The sequence below is a fragment of the Herpailurus yagouaroundi genome, unplaced genomic scaffold (assembly GCF_014898765.1).
Source record: "Herpailurus yagouaroundi ecotype Mexico unplaced genomic scaffold, PumYag 203, whole genome shotgun sequence".
Lineage (NCBI taxonomy): Eukaryota > Metazoa > Chordata > Mammalia > Carnivora > Felidae > Herpailurus > Herpailurus yagouaroundi.
In genome coordinates this window covers 27249801-27269670 of record NW_024412434.1, presented here as the reverse complement: position 1 = coordinate 27269670, position 19870 = coordinate 27249801, and the positions used below count along the sequence as shown (strand labels likewise).

At 45.4% G+C, this 19870-nt stretch overlaps 1 protein-coding gene across 3 annotated transcripts in view; it reads left to right on the top strand.

Moving 5' to 3' along the window:
* The window catches only part of TAF3 (TATA-box binding protein associated factor 3), a 183844-nt gene that overhangs the window by 126309 nt on the left and 37665 nt on the right, over positions 1-19870 (top strand). For all 3 annotated transcript variants that reach the window (XM_040451487.1, XM_040451485.1, XM_040451486.1), the window contains exon 3: positions 9587-11418. In XM_040451487.1, the coding sequence (XP_040307421.1) occupies positions 9587-11418 (1832 nt within the window). The remainder of the gene's footprint in view (positions 1-9586; positions 11419-19870) is intronic.

The window sequence follows — 19870 nt, the reverse complement described above, 5'->3', positions numbered from 1 at the left end:
TGTGCACAGCTAGTACTTTGATATCTGTAAACTAAAATCTGTCCCAGTTTGGGGCAGGAAAAATGCCTTGCCAGGTATGGTCACAGTGTTACGGTTCTTCACGCATATTTAATCTTTTCATTAAATGCCTTCCGAGGCCTGGAATTAGTTTCAAGTAAAATCTTTTCTTTTAAATCCGTAGTCCATAAAAGTACTCAGTGCTGATGAGTTTATAGCCATATACTTGTAGTTGATCCTCATTATGCGTGTATTCCGTATTTGTGATTTTTTTGCCCACTCACTAAGATGTGCGTGTAACCCCAACTTCAGCACGATGCTTTCACAGTCACTCGGGGACCTACCGAGTGTGGCGAAGAATTTGAGTTGCCCGGGGTGTGCACATTTGCAGCTGAGTTCGAACAGGGTGACACTATGCCTTGCCGTTTCAGCTCTCCGGCTGTAAGCAAGTGTCATGGTCAGGGTGTAGTTGGTGCCACGTTCTTCACAGTTTTTACTTTTTCTGGGCGCTTATGCCGTTTGGAGTGGTCCCCAAGCACAATGCTGAAGTGCCAGAGAGTGTTCCTGAGCGTCAGAGGGCTATGGTGTGCCTTGTGGAAAAAAACACGTGTTCGATCAGCCTCCTTCAGGCATGAATTACAGTGCTGCTGGCTCTGAACTCAGTGGTAGGGAATCCACAATGTACATCAGTTGAGATGCCTTTAAGTCATTAAACAGAAACATACATAAAACGAGCTTCCGTATTGATCTGCAGCGAGAAGAGACCCACAGGAGCCTCACCTCGTATTTCCCCTGGGAGTGATGGTTCAGTTTTTGCTAAGTTAGTCTTCACAGGACCTTCGTAGAACGTAACCACTGCCAATGACACAAACCCGTCGTCTGTGCGTATGTGAACGCGTGATTAACACGTTGCCGTGTCACGAGCCACCCCAAAATTTAGTGACTTACCGTAGCCAGGGTCTATGAGCTCCCGATGCTGTGAGTTGGTATTTGGGGTTGGCCCAGCCGTGCACTGCTTTTGCTGGATGTGGCTGGGCTTGGTCGTACGTTTGCGATCAGCCGGTCATCGACGGCCTCGCTCAGATGTCTGGTGGTTCCGCGTGGGCCCTCGGCCACACACTTGCCATCCAGCAGGCTAACCTCGGCTCATGCCCGTGGGGGCGGTTGCAGGTGTCCCGTGAGCAGCAGGAGGGCAAGCCCCAGTACACAGGTGGTTTTCAAGAAACCTCGGCCAATGCCACATTTGCCAACTCTGACCCCCTGGCCAAAAGCAAGTTCCGTGACCACCCCAATCAAGTAGGTCCCACCTCTTACTGAGGAGCCCATTAAAAAGGCATCAGTGTAGGGAGGGGCAGAATTTCTCTTCTGTTTTTCTGCTCTAACTCATTTATCAGGCCCGTTGCTGGGTTCTTTACATACTTTGTCTTACTCAGAGGTGCTGGGACTTTCTGTTAATCCTAACCAGCATAAAAGGAAATTGAAGTTCAGAAAGATGAAGGTCTTCATAGCCGGTAATTGGCAACGGCAGATCACACACGTGTGAATGATTGCCAAGTTTTTATTCTTTCTCTGCGAGCCGCCTTCTGATAGATGAATGGCTAATTTGCCTAATTTGTTTGGTTCTGGGGAGAAAAAAGATAGCAGGGAGATCGGTTTTATCGATAAAGGAAAAAAAAACCCTGCCATTGTTTGCCTTGGAAAAGAAAGTGTGTTGCTCTCATATCATAGTGTGCAGTCTTACTGTTATCCCAAGTTGGAGGAGATCACGGTGGTAGTGATTTGTGAATGTGTGGCCCTGGATTTGCACGAAGGGCTTACACCCTCGTATGGGATCTTAGCTGGAACAGAATTTATTCTGAAAGACTTAAAGGAAGTCGATTAAAATATTAGAGCTATCGACGTTGTCTGGAGAGATCTTGTATTTATTTCTTTTTTAAAAAATCCACAATGTGACCGTGGCTAGGCCCTATTATGCTATTGTGATCGCAGTTGAACCGAGAAGGGTGATTAACGATAGCAATTTATTGTACCTGAGGAGGAGAGAAAATAGGAGATGTTGTCGTTATCATAAATCATATCATAAATAACCAAAAAGAAGCACTCAGAATGCTTGTGTGGCGTCAGCAGCCGGCCCCCTCAGGCCCGTTAGCCCAGGATGTAGCCATAGAAACCCCAAAGTCATATTGTTATCTCCGTCTCGCTGCAGTTATGTGATACAACAGCATTAACATATAGATTAGGCCATTTATAATACTTGGTGTCATTTCAGGTTGGCTTGCTTATATAGCATTTTCGTTTTATATTGTGCAGAATGTTAGTGAAATAGTGCTTTTTTACAGGTCGGTGTGTGTATAAGTATTTATAACGCATCGTCTTTGCTCTGCAATTAATTTATTGTGTTATTGATTGGTTGTACTATATGAATTGTCACTGCCTAATTGTCTTGTCTTTGCTAGTAATTTCCGTTTTTTTTAAGTCAATAGGTTTATTTAAAAAATACCTCCCCACTTACACACATCGAGTTGTGTTTCAGGGGTCTAATTTCCGTTACGTTACAGACAGGACAATGTAAAAAATACTGTATGAGGGGATGTAGACGGGATTTTAAAAAAATTTTTGTAGCCTCATTTGGAACTAAAAATAAAATGTTGGTCTGGATAGTTTTTATACCCCTACTTGTCCCGTCTGTTCCAGGCGTCCAGTGTCTGCCCATCGGTTTTCAACTGCTGGTGGTCAGAACGCCAAGCACTGGTGCGTACGGTCCGTGAAATATCGAGGGACACAAATAGCTCTGTCCTGCCCTTGAGACCATCCCGCCTTGTATAGTCATCTGTGTGTAGAGATGGCCCCAGTAAAAAGATCTTCAGCTCCGAGAAGTAAGAGGTCAGACGTCAAGACTTAGGTGTTGCACGCGAGCATATTTTCTTCTGCGAGAGTCCGTGGGCTGTGCTGGGTGGAATCATGGCTCTGGTAACATGCCAGATACGGGTTCAGTCCAGATCGCCTTCCGTGCTCGCATCCCTGGATGTGGGCTGTGTACCTACGTACCTGGCACCGATCCCTGCCACAGCAGTTGAACTGATGGCCACAAAATGTGGTTGATTCTTTTTTTTTTTTTTAATTTTTTTTTTTCAACGTTTATTCATTTTGGGGACAGAGAGAGGCAGAGCATGAACGGGGGAGGAGCAGAGAGAGAGGGAGACACAGAATCGGAAACAGGCTCCAGGCTCTGAGCCATCAGCCCAGAGCCTGATGCGGGGCTCGAACTCACGGACCGCGAGATCGTGACCTGGCTGAAGTCGGACGCTTAACCGACTGCGCCACCCAGGCGCCCCAAAATGTGGTTGATTCTTAAGGATAGGAAATCATGTCCTGTTTGACTCTCTGTTCCTGAGATCTGACAGAGTGCTTGCCACAGGGGAATTCAGAAGACACTCAGTAGATGAGCGAGGGAGTGAATGAATGAATGAATGAATGAGGACTGAATGAATGAGTGATAGCGATAGTGAGTCGCTTCAAGGAACGTTACAGTAAGTACACCTTGTATCCAGATGGACAGAAAGGTGTTTTTTGAAAAAATGTGCATCGTAAGCAAACCCTTTCATATTTGTTAATAAAAAAGGAAACTATTACAAAAGCAGCAGGATGCGTAAGCTAATAAGAAAATAGGAAAGTTTGTGTCGTAATTGCTAGAAATTTCTGCATGTATATTTCTAAGAAGAATCACAAGAAATCTAGTTTTAAATACATTTAATTTTTGGTGAAATATACGCAGACAGAATTTCATTGGCTCCATATTGAAGGTTGAGAAATGCAAGTATAGTTTCTGCCTGTTTTGAGATTGTGCCGCTAAATGTTAAAGTTGCGTGCATCTGTGTAGTGAATGAGATAAAAAGCTTCTCAATGCCATATGAAAACAATTTCCTTTTTTCCCCCTACTTTCCATGAGCTTTTTAGATTATAGGGTTTCTTTAAAGGCATTTATTATTCTAGTTAAAACGATATTTTGTTCTAAGTCAATATTTATAGTAGTTTAGGATTAACCCATTAAAACCCCTTTGGGTGTGTTCAGGCCTTATTTAAGCCTTGTTTTATGTTTTGTTCGAGAAGTTTGGTAAAGAGGCATGTTTTTCTCATTACTCCTCTGGGAAATGTAGCGAGTGTGGCTTCTTTGTGTCATTAACGGAGGAAAATTGGAAAATTGGGGTGCAGTCTGTAGTATCTCCTTTACTCACATCTACATCTGTGAAATTTTAAAAAGATGGACATTAACAGGGACCCGTCTTCTCTCTGATACGTAAGTAGGAGAGAACTTGACAGTTTTTCTGCAGTCAGTCACACACTGAAGGAAAACGTTAATTTGGTGAAACTGGGTGAAGGGGATTCATGAGTTCTTTGTAATGTTCTTAAAACTTTTCTGTAAGTGTGAAATTATTTCAAATTAAAAACTTAAAGGGGTACGTGGGTGGCTCAGTCGGCTGAGCATCTGACTCTCGATTTCGGCTCAGGTCATGTTCTCATGGTTCATGAGACAGAGCCCTGCACTGGGCTGTGTGCTAAGCGTGGAGCCTGCTTAAGATTCTCATTCATTCTCTCTCTCTCTCTCTCTCTCTCTCTCTCTCTCTCTTTCTTTCTTTCTTTCTGTGTCTCTCTCCCTCCCTCCCTCCCTGCCTTCATCTCTCCCTTCCTCTGCTCCTCTCCCCTGCTCATGCATTTTCTCTCTCTAAGATAAAATGTTTTAAAAAGTTTAAAAATAATTTTGCAATCAAATGTTGGCTTGGAATCATTGGCTGTTTAAATGAGAAGACTCTGAGATCCCTGAGAGACCTCCACCTCCCTCTTTTTCTGTTATGAGATAGTCTGCTACCAGTCAGGTATCTCTCTTAAGTTGCGTTTCTGACAGTGGTGATAAATTTGTGCCGAGTCATTCACATTATTTCCCATCATTTCCCCTTTTTTGACACATGCGAACGCATTCTGCATACGCAAAGCCTCTGACGGAATGAAAAGTTACTTTTTAATGTGGCGGGTTTTTCCTTAGATTGGATTACAACATTTATGTTCTAGCGAATTTACGTGAAGAATAAGGTTGTTGATGGTGGACATGAACTTTTACCAGAAACTTGACATTTTTTTTTAAATAAAGGTTCCCTCCCATACTGGTTTTAAGTATGGTTCTTCCTATGTCTTTTTTTCTTATTGTCAGTATCTTTTTTTTCCTCTCCTAGAAGTGTAGAAGTTATCTCATGATTTATGGTATTCTTTGAAGAATGACAGTACTAATGATCAGTTGTCACAGGTATCATCATTTTGAATAAATTTTCACACAAAGGATAATCAAATCAAAAGTCTTACCACTGTTAACATTAGCCAGATTTTAACACAAGCAGAATTGAAAATACCAGTTTTGTAAATAATTCCTTATCATACCTTTAGCAGCATGAACATGAATACTTATCCAGAGCTGGCTTCCCTTAGTAAAATATCTGTTATCCTGAAAAAGTGTCCCCACCAGCTCTGGGCTGCTTTCATGGAAGGATAGAGTTATTAGGGCAGATGGCGGAGGTGATACCCACTTGACCTGTAGATGCGAACTGCGGACTTGCGCTGTTACATGGTTTTCGAGAGATTAGAGTGAGGCGACTTGGGTTTGTTTTGTTTTTGTTTTGTTTTGTTTTAATCTTCTCGTAAAAGGATTGCAGGGTTAACCTTACAACGTGTATCTCTGTTATTGGCCAGCATTATTATTTAGTAGTTTGAAAATTGAACTCTAATTAGTTGTTCTAGCTAAAAAATAAAGAAATAAAAAAAGCCAAAAACTTTCGTCTGGAGGACCTATAACTATTTTTCTGTTAGTCCAGGAGTTCCCGTGCTGGGAACTGCTTTCATTAGAGTGCTCCCTCTGCCCTCCCACTGTGTCCTCCTAAGGCCTTCTCTGGGGGACTCACCCTCCCAGAGCTGATCCAGATCCAGATTCAGCTCCAGAATCAGAAGAATAAGGCCTACTTCAACATATTCCACGGGCCCATTATGCCGCCCGGGCTCAACCTTCCTCTCTCTGCTTTGGCATCGTTGGGATTTATGAACCTCTCTCAGGTAGGAGGAGGTTCTTTGCAATTTAGAAATATAACAGTAGTAAGTACTCTGAAATTTTTTATTCATTCACTTGGAGAATATCCTAAAGCTGTCCTCCTTCTAATTTTTTCATATGTTTGCCCGTTAGCAGTTAGTGGATTTGAAGTCTCTCTTGTCATTTTGATAAAGATAGGGTTGGAAGGGGCTGTTCAAATCTTCTGAATAGTGTAAATCTAGGACAGGAGTCTGAAAACTTTTCTGCAAAGGGCCAGATAGTAAATATTCTAGACTTTCTTTGTTGCTTGTAGAACCAGAATACAGTAGAGCCCGAAGTGGGGGACAGGGTGGGGGACGGTCACTTCTAGTTGCTAAGAAAAAGTGTCACGGAAGAGCATTTGATCGGAGGCTGAGAAGAGATAGTCACCGGGACACCTGGGTGGATCAGTCGGTTAAGCGTCCGACTTCAGTTCAGGTCATGATCTTGCAGTTGGTGAGTTCGAGCCCCGTGTCGGGCTCTGTGCTGACAGCTCGGAGTCTGGAGCCTGCTTCGGATCCTGTGTCTCCCTCCCTCTCTCTGCTCCTCTCCCGCTTGCGCTCATTCTCTCTCACTCTCAAAAATAAACAGACGTGAAAAAAAGAAGAAGAGATAGTCACCAAATGTCAGGGGGCAGAGCATTTCCGGCGAAGGGAGCTGCATGCACAGAGCTGCGAAAGTGACACACGGCAGTGTGTCCTCAAGCAACAGATCAGTCCACGCGGCTGGGCTGGCAGAGTGCCCAGGACGGGGTCAGATGAGGGAGCGCCATATAGGTTGTGCCGGGGAAATGGGGTTGATTTTACATTTTAGCATACTGGTTTCCGCCTTGCTGTAGCCTCACAACAAAAGCTTTTGTGGCAGCTCAGCGTGTAAGATACAGAACCGTACGGGTAACCATTCCATTTCATAGAGAATAGGGGACCCAGCCCATACTGTGTGGTGCTTCAAAAGGGGTTCCGCAGAACCCTCCAGGCTCCAAGGAGCTCCTTTTGCAACGTAGGGACCGATGAAAGGTCCTTAAGACAGGAAGTCATCCGGGGCGCCTGGCCGGCCCAGTCGGTGGAGCGGGCAACTCTTCGTCTCAGGGTGGTGAGTTCGAACCCCACGTTGGATATGGAGATTACTTTTTTAAAAAAAAGCTTTAAAAAGAAATGCAGGAGGGCACCCGGGTGGCTCAGTCAGTTGAGCATCCTTCAGCTCAAGTCACGATCTCACAGTTTGTGGGTTCGAGCCCCGCGTCGGGCTCTGTGCTGACAGCTCAGAGCCTGGAGCCTGCTCCCGGATTCTGTGTCTCCCTCTCTCTCTGCCCCTCCCCGGCTCATGTGCTGTCTCTCTCTCTGTCTCAAGTATAAATAAACATTAAAAAAAAAAATGCAGGAAGTCATATACTCGGATTTGTGGCCTCAGTAAGGCAATGTGAAAGACGGGACTGGAGCCGGAGGCGTAGAGACTAGTGAGAAGTACAGACAAGAGGCGCCGGGGATCTGAACTAACGAACTAACCACAGTAGCCGTGGGGAAAGCACATTAAAGGAAATGCAGTAGGAAATTGTGTCCGCAGTGTGGAAATGGAGACAAAGGAAAGAAGTGGTCTGGAATGGTGTTTCTGACTCAGGTACCTGGACGGATGATAGTGTCATTCTCAAGGACTGCTAACAGTAGTTATGTCTCAAATTTGTCTTGTGTTAGACATCATTAACTGTCCACCCGACTCTGTGTCTAGGGACTGCGCTAACTAATAATCCTCTTTCCTTCCTTCCTTCCTTCCTTCCTTCCTTCCTTCCTTCCTTCTTTCTTTCTTTCTTTCTTTCTTTCTTTCTTTCTTTCTTTCCGTTAATGACTGCGCTGCTCACTCACTGGGGCTCAGAGCCTTGAAATGGTGTTTGACTCCTTTGTCCCCCCTTTGACCCCATCATTTATTAGATTCCGTTCATTCTGTATTCAAAATGTCCTCTACCTCCATTGCTTCCTCTTGTTACCACTCTCCTGTTCGGACCCTGTCGTCGCTTACCTACATCATTTCAGCAACTTCTGACTCGTCCCCTCTCCATTGTACTGGTCCCTCCCATCCATCGTATATGGTCCTGCTAGAATCATTTGTTCACATACACCCTGAGATTTTTCTTCCTTGTCTAAACATCTTCCCTAGGTCCGAACGGCCAGCAGAGGAAAGATGGTTTAGTTTTTTTTTTTTTTCAACGTTTTTTATTTATTTTTGGGACAGAGAGAGACAGAGCATGAACGGGGGAGGGGCAGAGAGAGAGGGAGACACAGAATCGGAAACAGGCTCCAGGCTCCGAGCCATCAGCCCAGAGCCCGATGCGGGGCTCGAACTCACGGACCGCGAGATCGTGACCTGGCTGAAGTCGGACGCTTAACCTACTGCGCCACCCAGGCGCCCCTATGGTTTAATTTTTCTGGAATTCAAAGCTGCTCTTATCTGGAGGCAACCTTAGCGGGCCCACTTCGTGCTGCTCCCCACTTGCACCGTGCTTGCCCGGCGGATTACCCCCCTGGCGTTTCCACCTCCGCCTCCTCGTCGTCTGTTCCTCCCCGCTGTGCTCACCCTTCCTGGTCCCCAGAAATCCAAAGCACTGCCTGATTCGTGAAGTCTTCCGTAGATCTTTAGCATTGCAGTAATCTGTTTGTTTGACCCGTGGTCACTCTTCGTCCGTCTTCTGGTGCTGGTCACTTTCCCTGTGCCATGCACGTACGTTGTGTCCCCTGCCGAACCGTGACATGCTCAGCTGGTACGTGTAGAAAGAAATAACGTGCTCTTAAAGCAACTCGGTCAAGTAGGCAGGTCAAGTGCCATTAGTCCCTTTTGAAGGGTCAGGAAATAGGCTGAGGGGGTCAAGAGATTGCCCAAGGCCCATTGCCCCGTAGTGCCGGAATGCTTGCGGAAACAGCGTCTTTCTAATGGCAAAGCCGGGATATATGCCATTTGCACCACACTCTCTCTCAAAGTGCTGACATCAGCAAGCAAAGCAGAAGACAGGAACTGTGGGTGAATCGTATCCAGGTTGGAGGCTTGCGTCTTCTAAACTCCAAGAATTAACATTTGTTATAGGAGTCCTAAAAGTAGGTACGCCTTTTTGTCATTTCTGAGGATAGGAGTCTTACAATAACCCATCTCTAGATCTTTAGAGATAATGTATGTGTGGGGGGGGGGGGAAGCGGGGGGGCGGGCGCACATGCACGAGCTTACACAAGAGGGAGAAAGACAGTGTTCGGTGAGGCCAGGAAAAGAGTTGCGGAAGCAGGAGACCGACAGTCTGTACATCTGCTGTCACCGGCCGGCACTCTTCAGAGAATGATGGCGTGCAAGTCTGGAAGATCCTTGAGGATCTACCGCTTTGCTCTCTGAACGCCGTCCATAAGCTCCTTTCTTTCCTAGAAATCACATTTGAAGCGTTGTTCTCCTGTGCTAGGATCTTTAAACTATTCCAGTAACACCTCTTTTCTTTTCCCTTGCCAGAGGAGGAAGAGCAGGTGCCCACGGATGGGGGTACGTCAGCAGAAGCCATGCAGGTTCCCCTGGAAGAAGACGATGAATTGGAGGAGGAGGAAATTATTAATGATGAGAATTTCTTGGGTAAGAGACCGTTGGATAGTCCCGAAGCTGAGGAAATGCCTGCCATCAAGCGACCGCGGCTGTTAAGCGCTAAAGGGGACACCCTGGATGTCGTATTACTGGAAGCCCGAGAACCCCTCAGCTCAATAAATACCCAAAAGATCCCACCAATGCTCTCTCCGGTCCACGTGCAGGACAATACAGACCTAGTCCCTCCGTCACCAGAGCCACCGATGTTGGCTCCAGTCGCAAAATCACAAATGCCAATCACAAAACCATTAGAAGCCAAATCGTTTACACCTAAAGCAAAGACTAAAACCAGTTCTCCGGGACAGAAGACTAAGTCACCTAAAACTGCGCAGTCACCAGCAATGGTCGGAAGTCCTATTCGGTCACCAAAAACCGTATCCAAAGAGAAGAAGTCTCCTGGACGCTCTAAGAGCCCCAAAAGCCCCAAGAGTCCCAAGGTTATGACTCATATTCCCCAAGCACCCGTCAGACCCGAAACACCAAACAGGACTCCTTCCGCTACGATAAGTGAAAAACTTAGTAAAGAAACCCTTCAGGTAAAACAAATACAGACACCCCCGGATGCTGGCAAACTCAACAGTGAGAATCAGCCGAAGAAGGCGGTCGTGACGGACCGAACGATCGACGACTCGATCAATGCCGTGATTGCACGGGCTTGCGCCGAGCGAGAGCCAGACCCTTTCGAGTTTTCTTCGGGATCCGAATCCGAAGGAGACATTTTTACCAGCCCTAAGAGAATTTCAGGTGCGGAATGTACTACTCCAAAAGCTTCCACCTCCTCCAACAGTGTCCCTAAGGCAGGATCCACCCCTCTGCCCCTCTCGGGTGGGGCCTCCAGTTCCGACAACTCGTGGACCATGGATGCGTCGATCGATGAGGTGGTGCGGAAAGCAAAACTGGGAGCACCTGCAAATCTGCCTCCCGGCTTTCCCTACATCTCCTCTCCTTCGGTCTCCCCTCCCACCCCGGAACCTCTGCACAAGGTGTACGAGGAGAAAGCCAAACTGCCCTCCTCCGTGGAGGTCAAGAGGAAGTTGAAAAAGGAACTGAAGACCAAAATGAAAAAGAAAGAGAAGCAGAGAGATAAGGAGAGGGAAAGAGACAGAAGCAAGGAAAAAAGTAAAGAGAAGGATAAAGCGAAAGAGAAGGAGAAGGAGAAGGAGAAGGAGAGCAGCAAGGAAGCCAGGTACCCGTGGAAGGAATTTCTTAAAGACGAAGAGCCGGATCCCTATAAGTTTAAAATAAAAGAATTTGAGGAAGTCGACGCAAAAGTGAGATTGAAAGATGGGGTGGTAAGGAAGGAGCGAGAGAAGCATAAAGATAAGAAGAAAGATCGAGACAAAGGCAGGAGGGACAAAGATAAGAGAGACCGGGAAAAGGTTAAAGACAAGGGGCGGGAGGAGAGGCTGAGAACACCTGCGGCCCCCCTCGTGGTGCCCCCGAAGGACGCGGCCCTGCCCGTGTTCAGCCCCGCGGCGGCCGCCAGGGTCCCGGCCGGGCTGCCCGCCTTGTCCTCCATGCTTCCTGAGAAACTGCTGGAGGAAAAAGAGAAGCCTAAGGAGAAAGAGAGGAAAAAGGACAAAAAGGAGAAGAAGAAGAAGAAAGAGAAGGAGAAGGAGAAGGAGAAGAAAGAGAAGGAAAGGGAGAGAGAGAAGCGGGAGAGAGAGAAGAGAGAAAAAGAGAAGGAGAAACACAAGCATGAAAAAGTAAGCGCTTTTCCATTTCTGGCACTGTCTGAACAGCGTCCTGTGGCAAAACTCAGGTAAAAAAGCCAGCAGTTAGAGCTGCGTCTCAGAGGCAGATGGTCCGTAAGTTAGCCGGGAGGAGATTCATACGTGGTTATGGAATTGAATTGAATTTTAATTCTAAGACCCACAAACTTGTAATCAAGCCCCCTCCGTGCTGAAACATGTTAACAAGTTCATAGCCTAAGAGGAACCTATAATCGCAGACTACAACCCCTCTGTTCATTAAGCATGGTAACGAATCCCTGCCAGTTAAAAAAAAAAAAAAAAAAAAAATCTGTAAATAGTATTTCTGTAATCATCAGGCGTACTGCATACTATTTTGTGCCCGAATATTCGCTACCCCGCCCCCCAAAAAAGACAGCCTCCATCTTTCTAAGAGCACGCACCCTGTGGCACTATTTTAAGGGGACAGCCAGGCCCGTGGAGCCCCTCGGTAAGGACTCCTGTTTCCTTTCCGTGGGCCGTGGTTGCAAGTGTTTAAGGTTAGGACCTTTCACTGCTTTCTGCCTCATCTCTTATCCTTCTCTTTTCTGCTTTAATAAGATTAGGACATGTTTCTGAGTACCTGGGCTGATCAGGCAGCCTGGTTGGTGGGCAGAAAATAATCCCAGATAGTTTACGATGTGAGTAAATCAGGCTTCCGTGGAGGACAGCCCAAGAGGCCAATACGTATCCCGCGGTTTTGTAGAAACTGGGACCTCGAGCCTTTGGGCCCAGAATGTGACCTCTGCTGTGTATGGTCTGGTTCCTCAGCTCATGGTTCCTGGATGACAGTGCTTGACTGGATGGTTGGAAAGTGTCTTTTAAACTTTCTTAAAAAGCGTCTCGGGGTTCATGGTGGCATCCCCACAGATTCCCAGAGATCCTTCCCCTGCCTTCTAGAAACGGTCCTCTCGGAGGCTGGCCAGAAAATTATAGCCAGTCATTTTTTTCCAATAATAAGATAAGGTGTGTTCGACATCCGGCAGATCTATTACCTACCAGTATTTCTGCAATTTTTTAAAATCTCAAACTTACCTAGAAAAATTAGTTCAGCTGACAGGCTGTAATGGCAGCTCTCACATTTTTCTGCCTGCCTTTGTTCTTTTTCTGTACCCCTTGGCTATGCTTAAAACGTAAAGAAATAGAACGGAAATTCCGATACCCCTAACTGAACATCAGCGAGTCGACCAGACACAGAGCTCCAGCTCCCGTTCCTGTTTTAACAGTCATCTTGTCATTATGTGATTCGTGTGCAGCTCCTGGAACTGCCGCGAAGCGTGTTGTCTCCTCCTGACACACCTGTGGCTGAGGTCCGGCAGGTATATTGCCGTCACCCTCTGTGGACGAGAAACTGGGTCTGAGGAGACTGGCTTGTCCAAGATCAAGGTCACACAACCAGCAAAAGCCAGGTCATCTGCACCAAGATCCTCTTCACGGTTTCGAAATGTTTACTGCTGGGGCTCTGTTGCCCCGCAGAGGGGGTCACTCAGCCACCCGGGGGCAGCTCAGAGCGAGCCCTCAGCGGGTCACAGAGGGTTCCGTTCCTTTCAGTCCTGCCTTGACTCCGGAAAGTCAGTGGAGTTGTTGGTTTCAGCAACCACTGTGAATTTGAGGGAAGCCCGTCGGATTAGATCTGTGGCGGCGGTCCTTGCTTTTCCTCAGCTTCTAGCTGACCTTGGGAGAGAAAAGTCCCTCGGACTCCCTGCTAGATTTCACCTGACAGGAGAATACGAGCCCTTGTGACGCTTTGGATAGGTCACGGCTCAGATAAATGACAGAAGATAAAGATGTATAGCAGTTGGCTGTCCTATGAGGTCTTTAAAAAGAATAAACAGAGCTGTCTCTGGAGTTAAACCTGAGTTCAAATCCTGGCTTCTTTTAGCTGTAAGACGCTGGGCAAGTTACTTTTCTGGATCAAAGGAGATTACATCTGAGATGTGCTTAGTACCGTGTCTGGCACTTAAGTAAGTGCCCAGGAAAGGGAGAGGATGCTGATGGTGAAGGCAAGCGTTATTATTTCTTCACGAATCCGCCCGTGAAAGGTAGAAACCTGGAGCTTGCTCCTGCTTTGGACCGGACCGGCTAACTCACGTATGACAGGCCGAGTCAGCTCCGCTTACGGTGTTGGAAAATTATTTCTTCTTCCTTGGCACCTTTTAAAGTTCGGCTCTTCGTGCAGATAGGAAGGGACAAAAGCTCGCGCAGCCCAGGCAGATGCCACCGACAGGGTGGGGAAATTGAGACATTAACGTAGACCTTGACTTCCGCTTTTTCAGCCCCACTTAATCCTCCCCGAGCGTCAAGCCAGTGGAGTGAATGAAAGTATACCTGAAATTGGGTTACACAGGCTTTCAGAATTCTCTTACATATCCACAGACCAAAATAAGGCACATCTCAGTCTCCCCAAGAAGATGTCTTGTCACAAGAATGAGGACCACGGTGTCCTTCTTTGTCCTCACCCTGACCATCTCCCAGGAGCCACCCTCACAGACCTTGACCCAGCTCAGCCAACAAGGGCATTCTTGTGATAAAAACATCTCCCCGTATTTATTTTACCTCCCTGTAAACCTTTTTACCAACCACACCCACATTTATCAATACAAGAACCAATGAAGATACCGTTAATTGAACGGAGATCTGCGTGGTAGGTTGAAGGAGCCTTGGGCTTGGAACCCAGCAAGTCTGAGTGAAGATCCCGAGCATGTTTTTTAGTTTCTTTACTCCTTAGGTACTCCATCTTTATTTAAAGTGGGCTTATGGTAACTCACACTTGTTGAAAAGCAGCAAAACAGTAGTAGTTAATATTTACTGAGGAATTACTATAGGCTAAACACCATGTAGACACTACACGTAAGTTTAATTTCTTACCACGACTCTGTAAGGCAGAGACCATAATTGTCATCACTTTAAGATGAGAAGCTGAGGCCTAGAGAGACTAATCAGGTTGCCCACGATCACACAGCTCCTAAGTACGTAAGCAGGAGCCGCGATTTCAACCCAGGCTGTGAGATGCTACAATTGATGTTCTTAGCCACGATACTTTCCTACGTGAAAGAAAAAGCGGATTAATTGAAATAATGTGTGCAAGGTCCCCGGCTTAGTGGTGCGTCATCAGGAGGAAAGATCATCTTTCCAGAAGGGGCAGTGATCCAAAATAGAGTGGCTTAGGCACAGTCTTTGTTCCCCGTTACGTGCAATAGTACGCGCTAGTCAGGGTTACGGGTCTGATCTTTCACCTCTTTAAAAGAGAACCAAACTAATTGTTTATGGAAAATGTATTAAGAGCAATTATGCTGCCTAGTCACATCCCCCTGGTAGCTTTAGCAGTGAGGAAGGTAACAGTACATTTCAGAGCAGTCACAGTGTCCATTTCCGTCTGTCGGTGAATGCACTACATGACTTCATTTAGTTACTGTGGGTTTTTGAAGTTTAGATGAATGTTCCAGGACTACTTTAATTAAAATTTACTCTTGGCATCTTAAGTGGTTTTAGGAAGGAGGATTGCTGTGAAAAAAAATAAGAAGATGTCTCATTATTTGTTAGTGGAAGTGGACAGTCGTACATAAAACCCGATACAAGACAGGAGCCAAAATCCATCCGTCAGATTTGGCAGTACTGTTTTTATGCTCTCGAGTATGATCTGAGAAGGCCTGGGAGAGTTTCCTCCAAAAGATGATGATGTCACAACCTGCAGTGCTGGCCCGCTAAGATCGTGGGCTTTGGAAGGCGTACGGACGTGGCTCTCAATTCTAGCTCCACAAGTTTCTACTTTGCACCAGCCTCTTCAAACCCCTCGGGTCCTCTGCTGCCTTCCCTCTGTCTGTCTATTCAGTACCCGGAAGAGACCGCAAGATACAGCGTAAGGTATGGGTTACCTCTGCTTACAAACAATAATCTCATACCTTCTCCAAGACACTTTTGGCTTGTAAAGGCCTTCTTTTCTGCCCTCTCATAGAAAACTCGAAGTGAAGACCAGTTGGTGTCATTTAAGATGACTCTCCAGAGTTTCCTTACAACTAACCAATAATGTTGCTGATGGGCCCAACAGATGATCGAGATCTGCTTGCAGCAAGAAGCTCATAAATTCCATAAAGGATTCCCCCAGTTTTTATGCTCCTGATCAATGAATGCTGTTTTGGGCGAACATCAGCTACTGGATGAACTAACTCAGATAGTAAATGATAAGAGTAACTGCTGTTTATCGAGCGCATACGAGCGCCAGACCTGGCCAGAATTTGGCTGCCAACAGCCCGGAGGGTTTGGTGGTGTTGCTCCTGCTTTGAGTGGAGGCAACTGCCCAGGAAGGTTGAGTAGCTTGCTATAGCTGGTGGCTTGAAGAGCTGGAAGTTGGCCCAGCTCTGTCTGAGCAAAGCCCGTGTGCCTGTTACCCAAAATGGCCTTCTCAGCCGGTCACCCCCACGGAGCTGATGAGAGGGACAGACAGGGCTTCACGCTCGGGAGTAAGGTGAACTGTGGTCTTGGAAAAGTTTAGTCCCTGAAGAGACCTTAGGGAGCTCCTGTTCGACCACCATATTTTAGAGCACCAGCAGTGGGGGTCCTCTGTGCTTTAATGACTTCAGGAATAGGCACAATTAAAATGTTTCATGTTTCCTTCACCTGTCCCCAAATCCCTTTGCATTTGCCCTCAAATAATCTTTTATTGAATGAAAATAGTTTATTATGTGGAGGATGACAGTCTTACTGGTTTGGCCTTTAACAAAAGGCTCTCAGTGTTTTCCCTTCTGTTGAGAGTGATGGACTCCTTTCCAGTCTTTTCTCATCAGCTCCCATGATTAACTAGTGAAATGAAGGGTTTACAGTAAAAAGAATAATCCAGCGAAAAGGGGGAAATATTCCCTTCCTGTTCCTTGTCTCTGTCTGTTCCAAGAGGAAGCCAGCAGCTTAACGTTTGCACGAGTGTGTTTGAATTTATAGACGCTTACCGGAGGCCACCTATCTCCAAGTCTTTGTGTGAATGAACGTGAGCGCTTAATGAGAGCCTGCGTTCCGTTTCAGTTGTCCTTCCTGGATTCCACTTGTCATGCCTAACCACACCATAGAACTTCTTCTGGCTGTCTTTTTCATATCTTAAACAGTTTATTGGTATTTAGAATTTGTTTCTAAGTTGAATTAATGTAAAGACCTCAGTTGGTAAGAAAGACCACAAGGGGCTTACCAGCCACCCTAATTCTGCATCCGGAATATTAGATGATCAACATTGGCTCTTCGTCAGTGCTGTTTCTGGATATTTTTCTGACACATTAGCATAGATGGGGATCTGATGTAGCATTTACTGAACTTGCTGCTACCCTATCTAGCACACATACTTTTTTTTTTTTTTTAATGAAAGAAGTTTAACGTTGAAAAAATAGAAAATAAAAACTTGGCCAGATTATATTGACAAAGCTGCCCATTACCTTTGCAGAAAGTCCCTGTCAGAAGATAAACTTTAAAGCTGGAATGCATGAAAGAGTTCCAAGATAGAATTTAAATTTAAACTGATTCTTTATAGATAAGCTTTTTAAAAATCCACCTCTTTGCTTCAAGTCAGGATTTTAAAAATAAATTTCCCCTTTAAATCTCTTGAGCGATTTTCATTTTTTGCAAGGCCGCACTGCTGGTGTCCTGGAAAAATGGAGAGTTAGAGCTTTATCAGTTGGTGCCCCGAGGTATGTGGCAAAGAAGCTAAATCCTTGAAGATTAGCAAAAAAAATGCAGCACATGGCAATAAGGGGCTTATATGACTACTAGTATTAGTTCAGGTGAAAGCAGTATTGCTTATACATAAAACTGGACAAATCCACTGACAATGTATTTTTAGTTAGCTACAAAGGAGTCTTCTATTACTGGACTTTGCTCTTTGGTGGATTGGGAAGCTTAGTAATCCACTGTAAATGCTCTGCGCGCCCCAATTCTCCACTCACTCTCAAGTGCACTGCTTTTATTTTAACCCTTAGACGCTCACGTCGTCCCCAGGTTTTGGCTTGGCGCCCCTGGAAGATGGCATGAGGCATGTGGTTTAAGGAATTGAGATAATTGGCATTGAGTTTATTGATTTCTGGGAAAGCCCACGCGAGAAATTACTTTGTGAACGCAGGAGGTGTCTTTGTTTTTATTTTGGTGAGCTTCTTGGGTAAAGTTAATGTAAACCGAAGTCTGGCATGACATTTTAATGTAGAAATTGTATTTCCCGTATGCATCGTATCTCCCGATGTATTATTAGCATCCTCATTAATCTTTTTCTGTACTTGCTTGAATGTTATCTTTAAGTTAAATGTTGAAGTTCAGCTTCTTTAAGAATAAGAATTAAATTAAGGTTTTAAGTATTCGTAGGGTAGGATTACTAGGTGTCCTGGTTTGCCCGAGACAATACCAGTTTACACACTTTTTGGGGAGCAAATAACAGCCCCCGCTTTAACTCCCAAAGGTGTCCCTGGATGATGTGCTCACCACATCATCAATTACAGGTAAAATTGGGAACTAAGGTAACGTGTTCTGAATCATTCATTAATTCCACAAGTTTACGAACTATCTCGTCTTCGGAGCACGTATCTACCGCTTTTAATTGGACTCACAAAATGTATCTGTTTCTGTTTGCTCATTTTGTTTTTGCATGTTGTGCCATTTAACTTTTTACAACAGTAGGTCATAAGCAAACCATGTCTTGATTCTTTTACTCTGACGAGTTACTTAAGACAGCATCAAAAACCCAGCCAGTTGAGTGGAATGGAGTCGAGGCCAACGTCAACCACAATTTCCATGTAAACTAGTTAGCCTTCTGTAGAGAAAAAATATTTTACAACCAACGCTAGCCATCTCACAAATATATGTCATTCATCATAAAAGACATTTACAGAGAAAGTGAGTAGCTGCCTCCATGTAAGACATCAGCATTCCCAGCAAAAAGGACTCCAAATGGGAGGCAGAGAGTCAAGGGGCAGCATGGGAGAGCCCACCTGTGTCAGGAGGCCTACCTGTAGGTAGTGTATTTACTAACTTTGTAAACTCTGGGCAAACCACTTAATCCTTCTAGTCCCCCGTGCTCGAGGGTGACAATACCTTCCACACCCACCGTGCAGAGTTTGAAGAGCCAATCGGATCCCGAATATGGAACACACTTCGTGCTACGCGAGTGTGAGTTATAATTATTGTGTAGTGTGGTAACAGGAATCCACCAAATTACAGTGTGAAGAAGCATAATAATAATAATAAGGATTGTTTTTCAAGGTAGAGCAGCTTTATGTTTAAATCAAGCCTAAGAAAAGATTAAGTACGTGATTAACAACGTTGTGGGTCAAAGGAATATGGAATCTTACTCATCACTTATGACCATATGGCCCTGAAGGCTTGAAGAAATAGAGCAACTTTATGCAGTTTTCCATTCTCTGAAACAAAACTGAATCCAATCCCACTTTTGCTGTTTGTGTGACCTTAGAAGAGAAAAAGGAAAAGGAAAAATGGTTGCTTCCTATATGATCCAGTTTCCCTGTAAAACAGAAACGGTAATGCCTCCCCTACGTGTTGGTTAAAAAACCCGTATGGGAACATCTGAAAAATATCCATCCATAATGCCTGGCAAATAGTAAGTGGTTTAAAATGTTCCGTTTGGATATATTTGTCTGTTCTTCCACAGATACTACAGAAAGGTAAGGAAAATAGAGAAATCGTAATAGTTTACAAAATACACCAAACTAGTGTTTTTCAGATTTGGTTACATAAGGAACTCTTTGTTACGAAGGGGGGGGGGGCGAGGGGGGAGTGGATGCAAACCCTAGCTAGTTACCCATGGGTCTTGCTTTGACCACACCCCAGTGACCCTTGGTCCCCTAAGGCCTTAAGGAAAACCATTGGACATACCAGCCAAAGCACTGGCAAATGGAGGAGACATTTGCCAAAAGTGAGACCATTTGGAGGCGCAGGTTTGTATAGGGAAGTTGGTAAGTTTAAGTTTCCAGGTGGTGAGATGAGATATACAGGATATTTAGTTGAAAATGCTCGGGTAATATTCTGTTTCGGTCATAGGTGCCCGTGGCACTAGTCTAGAGAGGGAGGTTTTGAAGGCACGATGTATGTGAAACCTACGATCGAAACCATGGGCGTGGACGAGCTCAGTGAAGAAAGTGAGGAGTGGCGAGGGGGCCAAGTAAGGTCAGGACATCGTAGAGGAGAAGGAAGAGGTGTGGTAAGACCCACAATGGAGAACATACCAGGACATCAGGAAATGATTGGTGTCTGGGGAGCGGGGCTTTAGTGGCCTGGCTGGGACAGAAAGCGGATTGGAGTGGGTCGAGGAATGAGTAAGTGAAGGCAGAGACAATAAAGTGAGGCTGGAAAATAGGAGAGCTTGTCAGCGAGATGCTGAAGGGCAGGCAGGATTTTTAAGATCGCGGGGAGCACACGTAAAAGCTAGAAGGAAATAACGGAACTG